This window comes from Eublepharis macularius, chromosome 12 (genome assembly GCF_028583425.1).
Source record: "Eublepharis macularius isolate TG4126 chromosome 12, MPM_Emac_v1.0, whole genome shotgun sequence".
Lineage (NCBI taxonomy): Eukaryota > Metazoa > Chordata > Lepidosauria > Squamata > Eublepharidae > Eublepharis > Eublepharis macularius.
The window spans coordinates 61,822,798-61,839,949 of record NC_072801.1 but is presented as its reverse complement, the minus strand read 5'-3'; the positions used below and the strand labels follow the sequence as shown (position 1 = coordinate 61,839,949).

The following is a 17,152-nucleotide window of genomic DNA, read 5'->3' as shown; positions in this document are numbered from 1 at the left end:
TTTCCTGATCAGTTTTTGAGGGGAAACAGGGAATGTTCCTAGAGACTGTGTCAAACATGCCTGTTGATTGGGCAGAGGTAACAGCCATCCCGTTAAGGAATGGGAAAGGGAGACATGCCTCTTTGGCAGGGAAACAACAGGATGGTTGTTTCTTCTAACAAAGACTGTTTCATCTCAGCCCAGTATCCAAGGCTTGTGTAGTGTGTCTGGGGCAGCACTGAGTATCCTTGATGGCTAGTTCACTCCCACAGTCAATGCAAGAGATCCTTTATCAGAATCTCCAGCTTTTAAAACATGTTTAGATCAAAACAGATGAAGGACCGTGTTGTGTTGGATCAAGATGGGTAGCTGTGTTAGCCTGTCTGTAGCAGTAGAAAAGAGCCAGCAGTAGAAAAGAGTCCAGTAGCACCTATAAGACTAAGAAAATTTGTGGTAGGGCATGAGCTTTCGTGAGTCACAACTCACTTCTTCAGAGCTGTGACTCACAAAAGCTCATACCCTACCCCACATTTTGTTTGTCTTATAGGTACTTCTGGACTCTTGCTCTTTTCTACTGTGTTGTGTTGGAAACTGCACTGGGGAAGCAGAACCAGTTTGGTGTGGTGGTTGAGAGCGCAGGCCTCTAATCTGGAGAGCTGGGTTTGATTCTCCACTCCTCCACTTGAAGCCAGCTGGGTGACCTTGGGTCAGTCATAGCTTCTAGGAGCTCTCCCAGCCCCACCCGCCTCACAGGGTGTAAACTGCTCTGAGTGGGTGTTAAGTTGCCCTGAAGGGCGGTATATAAATCGAATGTTGTTGTTGTTAGTGTGACTTTCCTCACCCTACTACCCCATAGGGGAAAGCATACAGTTGCCAAGGGCCAACTTTTATACACCTCCTGCTCAAGCTTCTTGCAGACCCATTTGTAGCCACAAGGTGTCAGCGATGTCCTAAAAAGAGGGGAGTGGATAACAATTTCGAGAGGGGAAGATCCACAGAGGGAGGAGATTGGGGTTCCCTGCTTTGGAATGGGGTGGGGTGGAGGAACTAGGTTATACGGGTTCTCTGGGAAAACAAGAATTGAGTGGCAGCAAAATAATAGGGAGTGGGGGTTTTGGCACGGGTAGGGACTAAAAACGTGTTCTGCATTTATTATATTTAACCCCACGTGCTTCCTCTTTCCCTTAAGGAGCTTCCTCTAAGAATCATGGTCCTCCCTCTGTTATCCTCACAATGACCCTGCGAGGTAGGCTAGGGTGAGGCTCTCACCTACTCTTACTTCTGTTCTCTAATATATCTGAAATAGTTGCCGGGGGTGGGCGCGTGGGCTGCTCGTTGCATCTCATCCCACATATCCACACCCTACGGGAGGCCTGTTATCTTCAAGTGTTTCATAAAAGAGAAAACTGAGCCTGGAAGAGTTTCTCTCATCGCTTCCAGTGCCTTCTTGGGGTAGGTGAAAGAATAAGAGATGCATCTCAAAAGCACAGAAGTGCCTTTTGCTTTGTCATTGGTTTATCATTTCGCTTTTATTTTCCTTTGCAGGGCCCATAACACATGCATAGTTGTGTGTCTGTGTGTGTGAGAGAGTGTTCTATAAGTGACACTATGTGGGATGGAAGAGGTTAAACCCCCTCCATGGCCTAAATATGAAATGGAGTTTCCATAGCTCCATTTATTATTATTTTTTAATGGAGGATCCGATCACAGATTTTCCGGTATCTGACCTGGCTAGGCCCTGAAAGGCAGGAACAGTTTGATGTGTGAAATAAACCCTCTGTTCCTGAGAAAGAGATTAGTCCCTTTAATGGGGTCATCCTGTAATGGGAGCCGAGCCAAGACTTCATTCTGACCTAAGATGTTTAAAAGAGCATGGAGGAATGAAGAGCAGGCAAACCAAAAAGGCCAAAGCTGGGAAAGCTCATGAGTGCTAGGGAGAAAGCTTCCCTATGAGGAAAAGCTAAAAACTGTGGAACTTTTAAATACAGAAAGAAAAGGCTATTAGGGTGTGAATAAAACTGACCATGATAAGTAGTGTTATATATTACCACCAACCCGAATATAACAACACTTCCCTCTCTTATATTATTAGTAACTCTGTGTGTGTGTGTGTGTGTGTGTGTGTCTGTTTGGGGTCATCACATTAATGTAACTGGCAGTAGATTGAGGGCAAACAGAAGAAAGCACTTTTTCTCCCAGTGTATTATGAATGTATCATCTTCACTATCACAATGCGCGATGATGGCCCCTGGCCACGAGAAGGGAAACTGGACAGATCTGGTGGAGGAGAGCCGTCTACCCACGGCTCTTCCCCATGCTGGCTCAATGGAACCTCCCCGTCCAGGGGCAGCGTGGCTCTGCAAACCGGCAGCGGAGCTTGCCCCAGAAGCATCTCCCCGGCCACTGGACGCTGGACAAGGGGTGGCTCTTTGCTCTGGGCGATCCGCAACGTCTTTGGGGTGTGGTGTGTTTGTGTGTGTGGTTGCTCCAGCAACCCCCTCAGCATCGCCCCCTCGGCCCTTTCCCCCGTCCCCCGTCCCCGGTCTCCGCCCCCATCCTGGCCTTCCCCGCCCCTCTCTCCCTCCGCCGTGTCACTCCCTCCTTCCTGGGTACCACACCCAGCTCTCCTCCCCTCCCCTCCTCGGCTCCAGACTTGCGGCCGTTTCCCCTCGATCCGAGCATCTTCTCGGCTCTCCTCGCCTCGGAGCCCTGCTGCTGCCGCCGCCGGCCTGCCTGGCCCCCCACGAGACAGGCCGCCTCTCCCCCCTGCCTCTGCAAGTAAGTCGCTGGCCTGGGATGGGCCACTCGAAGGCCCCGGGGCCCCGGGACGCAAGGGGTTAACCCGGGAGGCGAAGGCTCCCGAGTTTTGAACATCGCAGGCGGAGCTGGAGCGGCTGGGACCGCAGAGGCGGCGAGCAGGAAAGCAGGCTTCTCCGGGGGGAAACGAGCAGGGACCGGGCTCCTCGCGTTCTCTGGGAGGGATAGCGAAGGACAGGCCGAGGATCCGAGAAAAGGACCAGCGCCCGGTCTCCGTTGTGCCCTGCGCATTCTGAACTTTGTATTGTGTGACTGCTGTAGAGGGCCACACCCCCTTGGAAACCTGTTGCTTTTGGGGAAGTTAAGGGAGAGAGCCACATCCTGTGCTGTTGGTTTTCGGTGCGGGTGGGGCAGAAGCCCCAGCCCCTTGTGGCTGGGAGGGAGGAGTGCGCCCAGCTTTCTGGGGTCGAATTGGCACATGCTGCACCCCTGAGTTCTTAATTGGGACACGATGGAATGTTCTGTGGGCATAATTTCGGCAGTGCTTGAGTAAGTGCGCCGATGAAGCAGGCGCTGCGTGTGTGGCCCGCAGGGGGTATGATGCTGTGGATATGGAAAGCAGTGCCTGCCAGACTCTGGAAGGGAGGCTGTGATCCTGCGTGCTCTTCCTGAGTACAACCCATGGAGATTTCTGATCTCACAGTGTCACATGCATTGTCAGTCTGTGGTTGTAAGGGGCTATGACAGTTTTGTGCAGAAGACTGTTTAGTGGTGCATAAGAGTGTGATGTGGTGGGTTTGTGCTAATAATGAATATGCATTGTGGGACACAGAGGCATGTCTGAGGGACCAGTTGTGGTTTTGTAAGGAAAAGATGTGTGTAATAGCTGAGCATCTGTGTGTGATGTGGTCAAAGTGTGTGTGTGTGTGAGAGAGAGAGAGAGAGAGAGGAGGGTATGTGCCTCTGCAATTAGCAGTGGGCTAGCTGCTTAATGGGAGGAAATAGATTTTCTAGTTTTTCTGCAACTTTTTTTGCTGTATACGTATGCTATGATACTCAGATCTCAGGCATATATTCAATGAGACCCTTGTGCCAGTTCTGGGGATGATCTCCAAATCTTGGGGGGGGGGGCATTCCAAACTTTTGAGGGTGTTCAGGATTTTAGGCAGCCCTTTCTTTCCCCCTTGCAATGGTTTCTAACAGCCAGTGGAGCCAAGTTCCTTTAAACTGCTCATCCCTCCCCACCAGGATAAAATCCTACAGTTCTCTCTCAAGCTCTTTACAAAAGTAGCATGCAACGAACAGGAATTCAGCTAAACATTAAGGAGTTATGGGCCCTGGTTAAGAAATTGCTTGGTTTGTCACTTGTGGCATATTGATGACCTGAGTTACCATAACTGATTTGCCCCTCTATCATCAGGGGCCACTTAGGGAGCAGTTATTCACAAGTTTAGTCTTTAGGACAAGTAGATGCTTGAATGGGCAGACAGCAGGACAAGGGAGTGTCCAGTTTCAACTGTTCAGCTCCACAAATAGGCTTTGCTGCAATCCAGGCTGGCCAAAGTCGCCGATTTCGCAACAACCGGTTTACAAAATCAACCCTAACTCTTCCCCCAGCGTCCCTTTTCCTATTCCATGGGAGGGTCCCATCTTCCGCTCGATTTATTTATTTATTTCTATTTATGTGCCTGGCTTTCTGCTGACTATCTTTGGGACTGTGTTACTCTTTGCCAGTTGAGAAACAGCGTTCTTTGGGGAGTTTTTAGGAAGAAACATTTGGAAGATTTTATGGCTCCATATACTTAAAAGAATGAGAGAACCCAATTTGTTCCATTAATTGGGAAACCCAGAACTATTTTCAAGATCTCCCAGACCTCTATGCTTTGAACTGCCTTCAAACTCATCCTTCAGGGGATGGGAACACCCTAGAAATCTTACCCCCAATTCTACCGCGCTGTTATTCTTGTATCTGGTTGAGGTTTTGGATTTTCTGTACATCAGTGTCTTAAGCCATACATTCTAGCTTTCCTGGGTGCTTTTTAAGGAGGAAAGACCTGTTTTCTTAAGTGTTAAGCCTCAGCAGTGCATTCCTGTGCAGTTACTCCAATCTAAGTCCACTGTATGCTTAGATTGGAGTAACTATGCCTAGGATTGCACTGTAAGTGTCCTGTATTTGAAGCTGGGATGTCCACCAGCCCGCCCTTCAGTTTTATCCTTCACCTTGGGCGTTTCCTTCTCTGTGTTTTCAAGAGTTCTCTCTGAAAACAGTTTACATTTAAGCAGGCGATATTTCTCTGAAATTGTTTGAAAATGTTCTGTGTCACTTAGGGAATGGAAGGGGGTAATTTTGCAGCCTCCCCTCCCCACAGTGTTTTCAAAAACATTTAACTCTACCCCCCTTTCTGAGTTACATATGGGTTTTTATATAAAAACTCTCACACCTCTCACTTTCAAAACTTTATTTTTAAAGATTGGAATTGTAGGCTTACAGGGCAATCCTATGCAAAGTTACTCTAGTCTAAACCTGTTTCAATGGGAGTAACTCCGCATAGGATTATACTATTTGCGGCATACAATTTCTATTCATAAATTATTATGGAAGCATTTGTGGGAGCATGCTGAAGAACAGTTTGGATTAGTTATCCTGAACTGAAACAGTTTATCAGAGGGGAGTCAGAATTGCTTTTGGGAATACCTTGTGAAGCAGGGAAATTTCACTAAAGCAGGTTGCTGTTGTTGTCTAATCCTTTTCATTGTATTTATCGATCTTAAAAATATTTTTACCTGAAATTTCTGCTGTTGTATTTGAGAGGCAAGTTAATGGGTTCTTTGCTGAGTGACAAGCCTTCTTCTGACAGAGTTCACTCTGCCTGAAGAAGTCTTCTCACTCAGAGAAAGGGAGTTTATTGAATCCAACCCATAATAAATTTTAAAATGCAGTATAAAATCACTTGAACCTCAAGCTAGCCTTTGAGGTGTGTGTACAGTGTAAAAATGCAAACAGAAGCTACCAATGTATTGTCGAAGGCTTTCACGGCCGGAGAACGATGGTTGTTGTGGGTTTTCCAGGCTGTATTGCCTGGAAAACCCACAGGTGACACTGAGAGATCTCTGTCTTTCAATGCTACACCTCTGAAGATGCCAGCCACAGCTGCTGGTGAAACATCAGGAACTACAATGCCAAGACCACGGCAATACAGCCCGGAAAACCCACAGCAACCACAGAAGCTACCAACCTCCTCAATAGAAATTCCCACTTTTTCACTTCCCAAAAGCCTGCTTATAGTAAGACAGACTGAGCAAATAATAAAAGCTAGGGAGCAACACAAATCTCTGAAAAGAGAGATCCGTAATCTGGATGCCACCCCAGAAAAGACCCTGCCTTTCTTTGCCAGCTGCCCAGTCTCAGATGGAGGGGGTTCTTCTGTCTCATGACCGGTAGAGGCTGTGTAAGAAGAGCCCTGAGATTTTGAATTATTTTTTAAAATGCAAATTTTAGGCACAGGAGGGCCTGATTCTGAATTAAGCCTTCCACCCTGCACTGTTTTCCTGCTCTGAAATGGACCCAGAGAGTAGTTGTTGGTGCTGTAGGGGTAACCATACAGTAAGGCTGCCAGCCTCCAGGTGGTAGCTGGAGATCTCCCGGAATTACAACTGATCTCCAGGTGACAGAGATTAGTTCCTCTGGAGAAAACGGCTGCTTTGGAGGGTGGACTCCATGGCATTTTACCATGCTGTGGTCCCTCCCTTCTCCAAATCCTGTCCTCTCCATGTTCCACCCCTCAAATCTCCAGGAATTTCCCAACTTGGAGCTGGCAACTTTACCATACAGGTTATCTACACCTGTTTTTCCTTTAAATGGGACAAGTGGTTAACCATATAACCACCTTACCCTAGGCTGCTTTGAGGCTTAACACTTACTTTATGGCCTTGATCAGAATCAGGCCTCTGCTCCCTTGATACTTAACATTAACAACATCAAGAAAACTAAGATCTCCTTGATCTCTGAACCCCTTATCGGATTTGCCCATCAAAGTAGGTCTTTCTGTTGACAGATACTAGCGTGCAGACAGGTTGATAAGGGAGAAAGTGATCCTAGCCACTAATAACTGTCATAGTTATATGTGGGCAAGCAGGCTAGTAAAATGTTTTGTAGGCCACCAATTTTTGTGATAGATTATGCCAAGCTGCTTGAATGATTGTGTTGCTCCTACAAATCCAGGCTGTGAAAGAATACAAAGTGGGTGGTATTTTCTTTACTCATGGTTAGGAATGAGGTGACTCCCCACTCCAAAGCAGCCATTTTCTCCATGGGAACTGATCTCTGTAGCCTGGAGATGAATTGTAATTCCAGGCCTAGGGAGATGGTGAGCTCCCCTTCACTGGCAGTTTTTAAGAAGAAGCTGGATGAATATTTGTCAGGGATGCTTTAGGCTCATCCTGCATTGGGTCTGTATGGCCCCTTTCAAGTCTGTGATTCTATGAGATACCCAGCCCCAACCTGGAGGCTGGCAACCCAAACTCTGAGCATCCTAGTTGAGACTGCTGCTCATGAAAACAGAGGCAAACTGTGGTAATTCTTCCAGTTCAATCCAGATTACTAGTGTCTGTTCATGTGTGCAGATAAATCTAGAATCACAAATGAGAGCGCATTTAGGGTGGAATAACATTACATGTCATCTTTCTTCTATTATTTTTTCTGACTTTAACATTTGTACACAATATGTTTCATGAGGTGGCAATTTTAAAGGGGAAGTTGGTGCAGTGGGAGGAGCGACCATAAATCTCTCCCACTGCCCAATGCCCATAAAATCAGCATGGTGGAGTTGGTTTTGACAGAAAAATGGCCTGAAGGAAAACTACCAAGAAGCCCCACTTGCCAGTGTTCCACTTTAAATGTCAGCCCCAGTAGCGGTATTGTGAAAACATTGTAAAAGTCTGGGGAATGAAACAGCAAAAACTGCACATATTTTGGAAGGTTGGTAGCAAGGAAAAAGATCAACTGCTGCTACTCTTCCACCTTCCCAATAGGTCAAACAAAAGCAGCTAAAATCCATTAAGCTTAATTATGAATTACATCACTTTAAAGTTATCTCCTGAAAGGTATGGGGTGATAATTCTACTTTGTATTCAGCACTGTAGGAACAGATTTATAATGGTGGCTCTTAGTCTGAATAAATTATTATTATTATTGCATTTCCTGCCTCTGTAATTCTAATTCATATTGGCTGGAGCGTACATTTCTTGAAATGGCCGTCTTCTTTCTTTCCTGCATGAATTGCACTCGCCTGTGGTTTACCAGTTGCGAAAGAAAATGTTATGACTTCAGGGTAGAGAGGACACATTAAGCGGGACTGGAAACACAAAAAAAGCTCTCTGTTAGTTAACATCTCCGTTGTGACCACTGCAACTGCCTCCATATTTATCTTTATTTTTTTCTCTCTGAGCAGCTTGGCTGAACTCCTCCTGGGGCCCAGCTTCAGAAGGTCCGGGGCGGGGCGGGGGGCAGCATCCAGTACAAATGATGGAATGGGCTTTGGGGTGGACTGTGTGGATCCTGCTGGTGGAGAAGCTGGCATAGCCGTCGAAAGGGGACAGAAGGCGGAGAGCTGCTGGGGTTGTCTGGGAAGTAGCCCAGAAGGGAGACAGGCAGCAAGGCTGGCGCTGAGCCCAGGAGGGTTTTTTTTTCCTCTTTCTTTTCCCTTTCCTCAGCTCAGAAGTGAAGCGTGATTGAGACCAAATGTTCAACTGAGGGCAAACTGGGATTTTCTCCTGGCCATATATGGAGAACAGTTCAGCCAGCTCCAACCCCACCCCTCCTTCCATGAAGCCCTCTGCCTTTTCCAGCCTCTGCAGGAGCTGCAGATGAGGAAACCTCTGCTAGCAGTACAGGCTGACACCAATTACCTTTGTCTGAAACACTGGCTCATGTTCTACACACCCCAATTTAGCACATTAGACATTTTCTGGGGTCTCCTTTCTCAGCTGTAACACTCCACACTCAGCTGTGATTGAAGATTTTTTGTAGGATTGCCAGCTCCAAGCTGGGAAATTCCTTGAAATTTTGGAGATGGAGCCTGGAGAAGTTGGGGTTTGGGGAGGGGAAGAACCGCAGGGTATAATGCCATACAGTCCACCCTCCAGAGCAGCCATTTTTCCCAGGGGCCTGGAGATCAGTTGTAATTCCCTGGAGATCTCCAGCCACCACCTGGAGGCGTGCACCCCCAGTTTTTTGTGATGAGTCTGCTTTGTAGAAAGACACCACACAGTGTATATACTGAAATCAAAAAGAGTCCAGTGGAACCTTTAAGACTAACCAACTTTATTGTAGCATAAGCTTTTGAGAATCACAGTTCTCTTCGTCAGATGCATCTGACGAAGATAACTGTGATTCTCGAAAGCTTATGCTACAATAAAGTTGGTTAGTCTTAAAGGTTCCACTGGACTCTTTTTGATTTTCCTACTACAGACTAACACGGCTAACTCCTCTGTATATACTGAATGGCAGTAGTGGGAAGGTGGTAGATGATGTTCGGCTTATGGGTCATCTTTATAGAGTTGCCAACTTTGGGTTGGGAAATTCCTGGAGATTTGGGTCTGGAGGATGTGGGGTTGGGAGGTGGAAGAGAACTCAACAGGGCATAATGCCAGAGTCCACCCTTCTCCAGGGGAACTGGTCTGTACCATCTGGAAATCAGTTGTAATTCTGGGAGGTCTCCAAGTCTCACCTGCAGGTTGGCAACCTCATGTTCTTGCTAGGAGTTTTGCTAAGAATAACTGAACTGCATAGACTTTGATCTGAGCTAGACAAACTTTTTTTCTTGGGTTCTTAAGCAGGAGCGTAAACAAGTGATCCTTTTGTGACAGATTAGCTAGAACTTGATTGCAAAACAATTCAAATCCTACTTTGTAAACTGAAGACACGTCAGATCAAAGGACTGTGAAATTTCTAGTCAATATAAATAGAGTATACAAGACTGAAATCATTTCACCCCTACTCTGTGGTATCTCGCTGCTTACCCAAAATAACCTTGGGTGGGCGGGGGGGACAGAAGTAGTTCTCTGCACTGAAGGGTTAGAATAGGGCAGCTGGCCAAGTAGCTCTGGAAGGGGGTGTGGCCCGTGTCTTTGACCATGGAAGCAACATGACCACAGGCAGAAATAATTCCTGGAGAGAGCCAAATAAAACAGGAGGCTAGTAGCACCTTTAAGACTTAACAACAGTTATTCCTGCATACTTCTGTTTGCCACTGGGCTTATACTCGATTTTGTTGTTTCAGGTTAACATGAATACCCACCTGAATTTATCATGCCAGGGATGACTAGCTTTATGCGTGTGTCAAACTAGGTCTAGGGAGATATTCTCACTCAGTAGTGATGCTTATTGAGTGACTCAGCATATTCTACCTCACAGGTTTGTTGTGAAGGTAAAAAGAGAGGGTAAACGTCTAATAAATGAATGATTACCTCTGCTGTGAACTTCAGATGTGCAAACTAGGGTTGCCAGCTCCAGGTTGAGAAATTCCTGGAGATCTAGGGGGTAAAACCTGGAGAAAGTGGGGTTTGGTGAGGGAAAGGACCTTGGCATGGCATAATCCCATAGAGTCCATCCCTCAAAGTAGCCATTTTCTCCAGGTGAACTGATCTCTGTGGCCTGGAGACCAGTTGTAATTCTGGGAGATCTCCAGCTACCACCTGGAGGCTGGCAACCCTAGTGCAAACAGCCCCCTGGAAGTCCAGCAGTGGACTAAATGAAGATGAAAGCTTGAGTAGCTCCATAGAAGGAATGTCATACTCTTCTATAGGCTCTGCTATTTGGTTATGAGATGGCAGGTTGCCAGCTCCTGGTTGTGAAATACCTGGAGATTTGGGGGAGTGGAGCCTGGGGAAGGTGGGGTTTAGGGAGGGGAGAGACCTCAGCAGGGTATAATGCCACGGAGTCCACCTTCCAAAGCAGCCATTTTCTCCAGGGGAGTTGATCTCTGTAGCCTGGAGATCAGTTGTAATTCTGGGAAATCTCTAGCCATCACCAGGAGGCTGGCAACCCTAGCCGGCATGCAGTAGTGGCTGAGAACCCCAGTTGTGAGCAAGGAGTTTTCCTTTCCAGTCTTACCTCAGCTATGAATTTCCCATGAAGTGCTAGTACACTGATCAGGTAAGGCCAAATGTTCCATGAAGCCGGGTAAGGGGCCACGCCCCTTTTAGAATGCCCTGGTTGTTTCTTTTGGCTACCTCTGATGGGCTAGCTGCTCTGATTGCAGGCATCTCTCAAACTGGTTTTTAACAGTTGCTGTTACTTTGCCTTATTTCTGTTTCAATTTCACCCTGAGTGCGCTCCCTTAGTCATGAACTCTCTCTGCAAAGGGGAAAATAGCAAGGGTGTTGAGACAGTGAGCCCTATGGTCGCCTGGCTACTGGTCTAATGACAAGTAATAAGATGAGAGAACTAATGAGTGTGATGGTGTAATTGTCTTGGGTGTGCCCTCTGAGGGTGGGATCCTTCCAGCACTTCCTCTTGATCTGACTATTCCCCTCCTCACTGCAGTCCCAGCTTTTGCCCAGCCAGGTCCTTGGCCTAGCTTCTTGAGTGGCTGAAAGGGGCCCCTTCTCTTTTTTGGACAGTGAAAAAGCTGGTAGGATCCAGCCCTAGAAAGGTGGGGAGAAATAAATGAAGGACATAACTTCTGACTTCCTTCTCCCACATCCTTTGAGGAGGCTTTGTATCAGGTGTCCGTCTGTGTGCTGTATGTATGTAAGGCAGACAAAAGACTGCGCTTAATTGTACTGCGATTGTTGCTAAATTTCAACAGACTATCCGGATTGCTGTGAGGGTTGTGCCAGCCCCATGTGCTAGCAAGTACCACTTGTTTGAAGGACTTCCTGTTGAATTTCCTTTGCCTGCAGTGGCTGTTGACAGAGCTGTGATGTCGCATTGCCCTTTAGCATGAGAAGACAAAGCTTTATCTCTTTGCACACACATTTTGACTATTCTCATGTCTTCGCATCAGGGATGTAAACAAGTCGGCTACAGTTACTAGCCAGCATGACAGTACATGTCTATTTTAGTCATGTGTGTGGTACACCAGTGGCCTAAATGATACTTTTGGCCTAAAACTACTAGTGGCCTAAAACTATCAAAACTCTGCTCATTTGTAATTCATGAGAGTTTCCCTCCCTGGTGTCCTGCAGGTATTTTTTCCCCCTCATTTTTGCCACAGGTTACGGAGTAAGTAGTTATTTCCTGCCCTGTGTTATCTGGCTAGGTGTCAGGTTTCCATCTGTGAATGTTTATAGATCTGAATCTTGAGCCTAGTGACACTAGCAGTTCCATATTTTGGTAGCCTCCAAACGGAGAGTATTTGTAATACGTGCACATTTCTTTGATCTCCAGTGCGAGCCAGTGGGGTTTAGTGACTAGAGTGAAAGACGAGGATCTGGACTAGGTTCAGTTCCTTGCTCTGCCATGGAAACTTTCTGGTGACACTGGGCCAGTCACATACTCTCAGCCTAACTTACCTCACAGGAATGTTGTGAGGAAAAATGGAAAAGAGGAGACAAATGTGGGTATAAATGAAGTAAAAAAAACCCTAAGGATTTCCCCAAGAAATAAATATCCAAGTGGCTGGAAATTTGTATAGTAGTGTACCGAGTAAGGGGGTGGGCTAGGATCTGGGAGACTTGGGTGCAAATTCCTCATGCAAGTTACATATCTTTGGGAAGCCTAAAAGATAGACGTATGAAAGGTGAAGTCCTTTCTCTGGCCCTAACATTTAGTTTTCAAAGGTATACTGCCTCTGTATATGGAGGTTCCATTTAGCAAGGACAGCTAATTGCTTTTGATAGACTCATCCTCTATGGAACTGTCTCTCCCTCGCCCCCCACTTTTGACAAGAATTGGGTTCTTGTATGATTTGTTTAATCCTTTTTATAAAGCCATGTAATTGGGTTGCCATCCTCACATCCTTGTACAAGTGAATCTTCATACCTCTTTTTCTGTGCCAATTATACCACCAATGAGCTTCATAGAGTGACACAGAGTCCTTTCATTGGGAGAAACGCTGTGTTGGCACACAGACCTCTTCATATTCCATAGATTAGGCTGAGCAAAAGTACCAATACATTTATGATTAAAGATCAGACCGTCGGGATATGCTCATATCAGGATACGGTCATATCTTCCTAGTGTCTTTTAAAATTAAATTGCATCAGAAGAGGGGCTGTTTCCACACTACTCATCTTCATCCGGAATGCTGAGGAACGTTGCAAAAAACCCGCGGAAGATAGCATTTTCTCACTCAAGTTTTGCATGACATCGCACAAAACATGCGCGAGAAGACACTATCTTCCGTGTTTTTTTCGTGACGTTCCGCAGTGTTCCAGATGAAGGTGAGTAGTGTGGAAACGGCCAGGGTGTGCAGGGAGAGAAAGAGTCTTCTGCCCTGTATACTTTCAGCTCTGAAACCTGTATGCCTCTCTAGTTACTCAGAAGAAATAAAAGATTTTGGAGGGGGTCTCCCCTCCAGTCTTTTCCCCTTTTAAAGTTAAAGGCAGGTGGAGCAGTTCTGACAAATGAAACCATGAGGGCATAGAAGTATTAAATCCCCTCTCCATGTGCCCCTGACCAAAACTGGGGTCCCTAATGGTTGAAATTGCTTTAAAAGAGCTGATCACGGATCACCCGGTGTTTTGTATCTGATTTTGAGGTTGAGTCTTTTGCAACCAAGTTCAGTGCCTTGTTCTGCTAGGCCATATACTGTCCTATCACAGTGTCTTGTATTTTGTATCTTTTTCTCCCAGCTCTTCTGAACATGCCGGTAACTCGCTCGAAGTCCGTGGGCAACACCAGCGCCCTGACCTCTCAGCTGGGCATCATCCGTATCTTGGAAGCAATCTTCACCTGTGTGGCCTTCAGCCTTGTGGCCCACGAGGGTCGCACATATGGGGACCATCATTATGGTGACTGGTGCATGTTCTCATGGTGTTTTTGCTTCGCTGTCACGATTGTCATCTTGCTCGTGGAGTTTGTCGGTCTTCAGCACCGCGTGCCAGTCTCCTGGAAGAATTTCCCCATCACTTTTGCCATGTACGCCACCTTGCTGTGCCTTTCTGCCTCGGTTATCTACCCAGTCGCCTTCATCCAGAAGTCACATCCCGGTCGTGAAGAACGCGGGTACCGCATTGCTGCGACGGTCTTCTCCTGCCTCTCTTGCTTGGCCTACTCCATTGAGGTCATCATGACCAAAGCCAAACCGGGAGAAGTCACAGGCTACATGGCCACCGTCCCTGGACTCCTCAAGGTGGTGGAGACCTTCATTGCCTGCATCATCTTTGTCTTCCTCAATAAGGATGATTACGAGAGGGATGGTGCTCTCAAGTGGTGCCTGGCAGTGTACTGCATCTGTTTCATCCTCTCGCTGGTCGTCATCATCCTCTGCATCGGCGAATGCACTGGCTGGCTGCCGTGCGCGTTCAACAAGTTCCTTAGCGGCTACACCTTCTTCGCCGTGCTCATGTATGCCACAGCCACCATCATTTGGCCCATCTATCACTTTGACAAAAAGCACGGGGGACAGCCCACTCGATATTGTCGTGGAGACTATTTCTGTGAGTGGGACAAATACGTCACCATAGCTGTCCTGACGGCCCTCAATCTGTTGGTGTACCTTGCTGACCTGGTGTATTCTGCACGACTGATATTCATCCAAGGGTAGATAGTGCAGGTGGCAGTGAGCAGCTGGGCAGAAAAGCTCAGGAGGAGGGAGAGAGGAATGAAAACAGAAAGGGAAGGGAATAAAAATGTTTGTGGGCCTGTTCCCCCTTGCGTTTTCACGTTTCTCTCTCTCGGCCATCAACTCTCTACTCCCCTCCCCCCACCTTTGATGTCCACACTTACCCCTTTTCTGTCTCACATTCCTCCTTTCCAACATTCCCAAGACCACCTTTTTGTATCATCAGCCACCATTCGCTTCCCAGGTGCTTGTTCCTCTCATTTCTTTGCCGTATCCTCTCGAATCTCCACAGACTCCTCACCCATCGTTTCCTTTGGCCTGGTTCCCCCATTTGTCACTTGTTGCATGGTGGCGCATGCGTGTCTTTCCCTCTTGCTCGTTGCCCTGCTTCCTCCTATGCCTTGTCATTTTCTAAAACATTTGAATGTATACTTTTTGCTCTTTCTTAACATCTCCCCTGGCAACTAGCTAAGGGACTCAAGATATAGGGGCATAAAGAGCGGGACTGCCTTCTTGGTGGAGGGGCATATGCATATATCGGGAGGGAGGGGAAGTTGTGGGAATCATTAGCTTTGAGTGCCAGGACAGCTCCTTACTTACACTCCTTTCCTCGCCTCTCTGCAAGCACTTCGTTTTTGAATGTATGCCTTCCAGAATCTCCCTTGCACATCTGTTGCCCAGTCCATGGGTGGCCCTTTCTCCTCCGTGATGCACACACGCCTTCAATGTTTGTGCTAGCCACCACGTGTTTCTGGCCCTTGTGACAGCTCTCTGTCCAGTCTGCTAGCTTGTTGTCCTTCTGTTGATCTGCTTTGTGAGTGAGGAGTCTAGGAGAGATCTCTGACCCAATACGGATGTGTGTATGAGAAGTCTCCTCCAAATTTTCCTGTTCCCCAATGGGAGGGGACCCTAGATTAGGATGAGAGGGCGAGGCGTGTGCTGGAGTCTCCGGAGCAACCTATGTTTTGGGAAAGGAGAGTGGAGAGAACTCCCCTGTAAAGAGCATATTTGTCTGGTAGTAAAAAAGAAATAGCTTTCATGTTAGAGATTTAAAAGTAGTGAGTTTATCTTCACACTATGCAAAAAAAGCTATGTTTTTCTCTCTGTACTGAATGCACTTCTTAGTTATTAATGAATGCAATTAAGATATCTACTTGCTGATGTCTCAAATCCAAAGAGATAATTTGCTATGGCAATTCTCTCATCCAGGCCTTGTTGAAATGGATGGAGAGTGTATAGAAACAGTGTTACAGGGCTAGATTTCAATAAGCTTCCTTTGCCAACCTGAGGAAGAGCTTCATCTATGGTTAGAGGACACTTTCCAAATACTGGTTATGGATGATTTTTAAAAAATCCATAGCTTAGTGGGCCTTATAAGTGTTCACTTTCTCAAGAGAAACTGTTTGTGCAAGAAAGCCATATAATTCTTAAAAGTGTATAGGTCAGATCCTATGTCTAACAAGTCTTTGTCCCAACCGAGGGAGACTTCCTTCAACTAAGAGACTATTTTCTATCAGAAAAAGTCATTCTCCATTGGAGGAAATCTTTCTCCCTAGAAAAAGGCTTAACAAAACAAGTTACAGGATCCAGCTTAGCTGAAAGATCTATTCCTAGGCATGAGAGCAGTTAATTCCTGCAGTGCCTTAATTCTTAAAGGGGAGTCCAGTGGCATATCAAGCAAAACAAACAGTGTTTTACGGGAGGCTAAAAACAAAGTAATCGGTTTCAAGGCCAATGATATGCCACTGCCATGCTGAAAAACTGCACCTGGCTTGTACTATTTAAGATTAAAAAGCTTTGCCTGTGTGGTTCTTAAAGGGCACGTGTTCAGTGTATTACAGTAAAATATTAATTAAAAGGAATTGTGCCATTAACTTTTGGGGGAAACCTTCTTAGTAAAATGAGAACAAACCTTTGCCTTCAAGTGTCTTAAAGAAATCTGCTTTAATTTTTTTTTTGCTGATAAACCAATACAATTGAAAACATATTCAGCAAAGTGTTAAATGTATGACTTTCAATTTGAGTTTGTGTTTTTTTGCCAATACAGTCATTTTAAAAAATCATTCTAGAGGACTTGACATTAGAAATAATATTGCTTCCCCCTTAATACCCTTACAAAACATTGCTCTCTTCTGTTCTGTTGAAGCACTAGTGTTGATTTCTATGTATTTTTTAAAAAGTACCATTCTGTTTTCATATTTACTGCCTTCTAGATGTCAAAATATAGTTTCAGGTAGGTAGCTGCGTTGGTGCCACTGGACTCAAATTCCACCAAAATATAGATTTCTTCTGTCCATTTCAGTTTCAATGTGGTGCTGTTGTTTGTGAGCCTGTGTTTTATATATGCAAACAAATAGAAATGTATAAAATAAAGGAGCAATGAAATACTAAACGGTTGGGCTCACCTTTTTTCATTTCTACAAAGTACAAATTCAGTCTCCGAGGGGGATGAATAATTACAACATGTGACACCTTATCCAGGCTGAGTATCAGAACATTGGGCTGTAGGGTTGCCAGGTCCAGGTTGGCAAATTCCTGGAGATTTGGGGTCGGAGCCTGAAGAAGGTGGGGTTTGAGAAGGGGAGGGCCCTCCGTGAGGTATAATTCCATAGAGTTCACCCTTCAAAGCAGCCATTTTCTCCAGGGGAACTGATCTCTGTTGCCTGGATATCAGTTGTAATTCTGGG

The 17,152-nt window shown here is 46.1% G+C and overlaps 1 protein-coding gene across 1 annotated transcript; it reads left to right on the top strand.

Annotated features, from left to right (window-relative positions):
- Positions 1 to 2,602: 2,602 nt before the first annotated feature.
- MYADM (myeloid associated differentiation marker) lies at positions 2,603 to 16,857 on the top strand. The gene is made up of 2 exons (XM_054994625.1): positions 2,603 to 2,757; positions 13,534 to 16,857. Exon 2 carries the CDS (start codon positions 13,545 to 13,547, stop codon positions 14,445 to 14,447), a length of 903 nt encoding a protein of 300 aa, XP_054850600.1. The 5' UTR covers positions 2,603 to 2,757; positions 13,534 to 13,544; the 3' UTR covers positions 14,448 to 16,857.
- Positions 16,858 to 17,152: the final 295 nt, after the last annotated feature.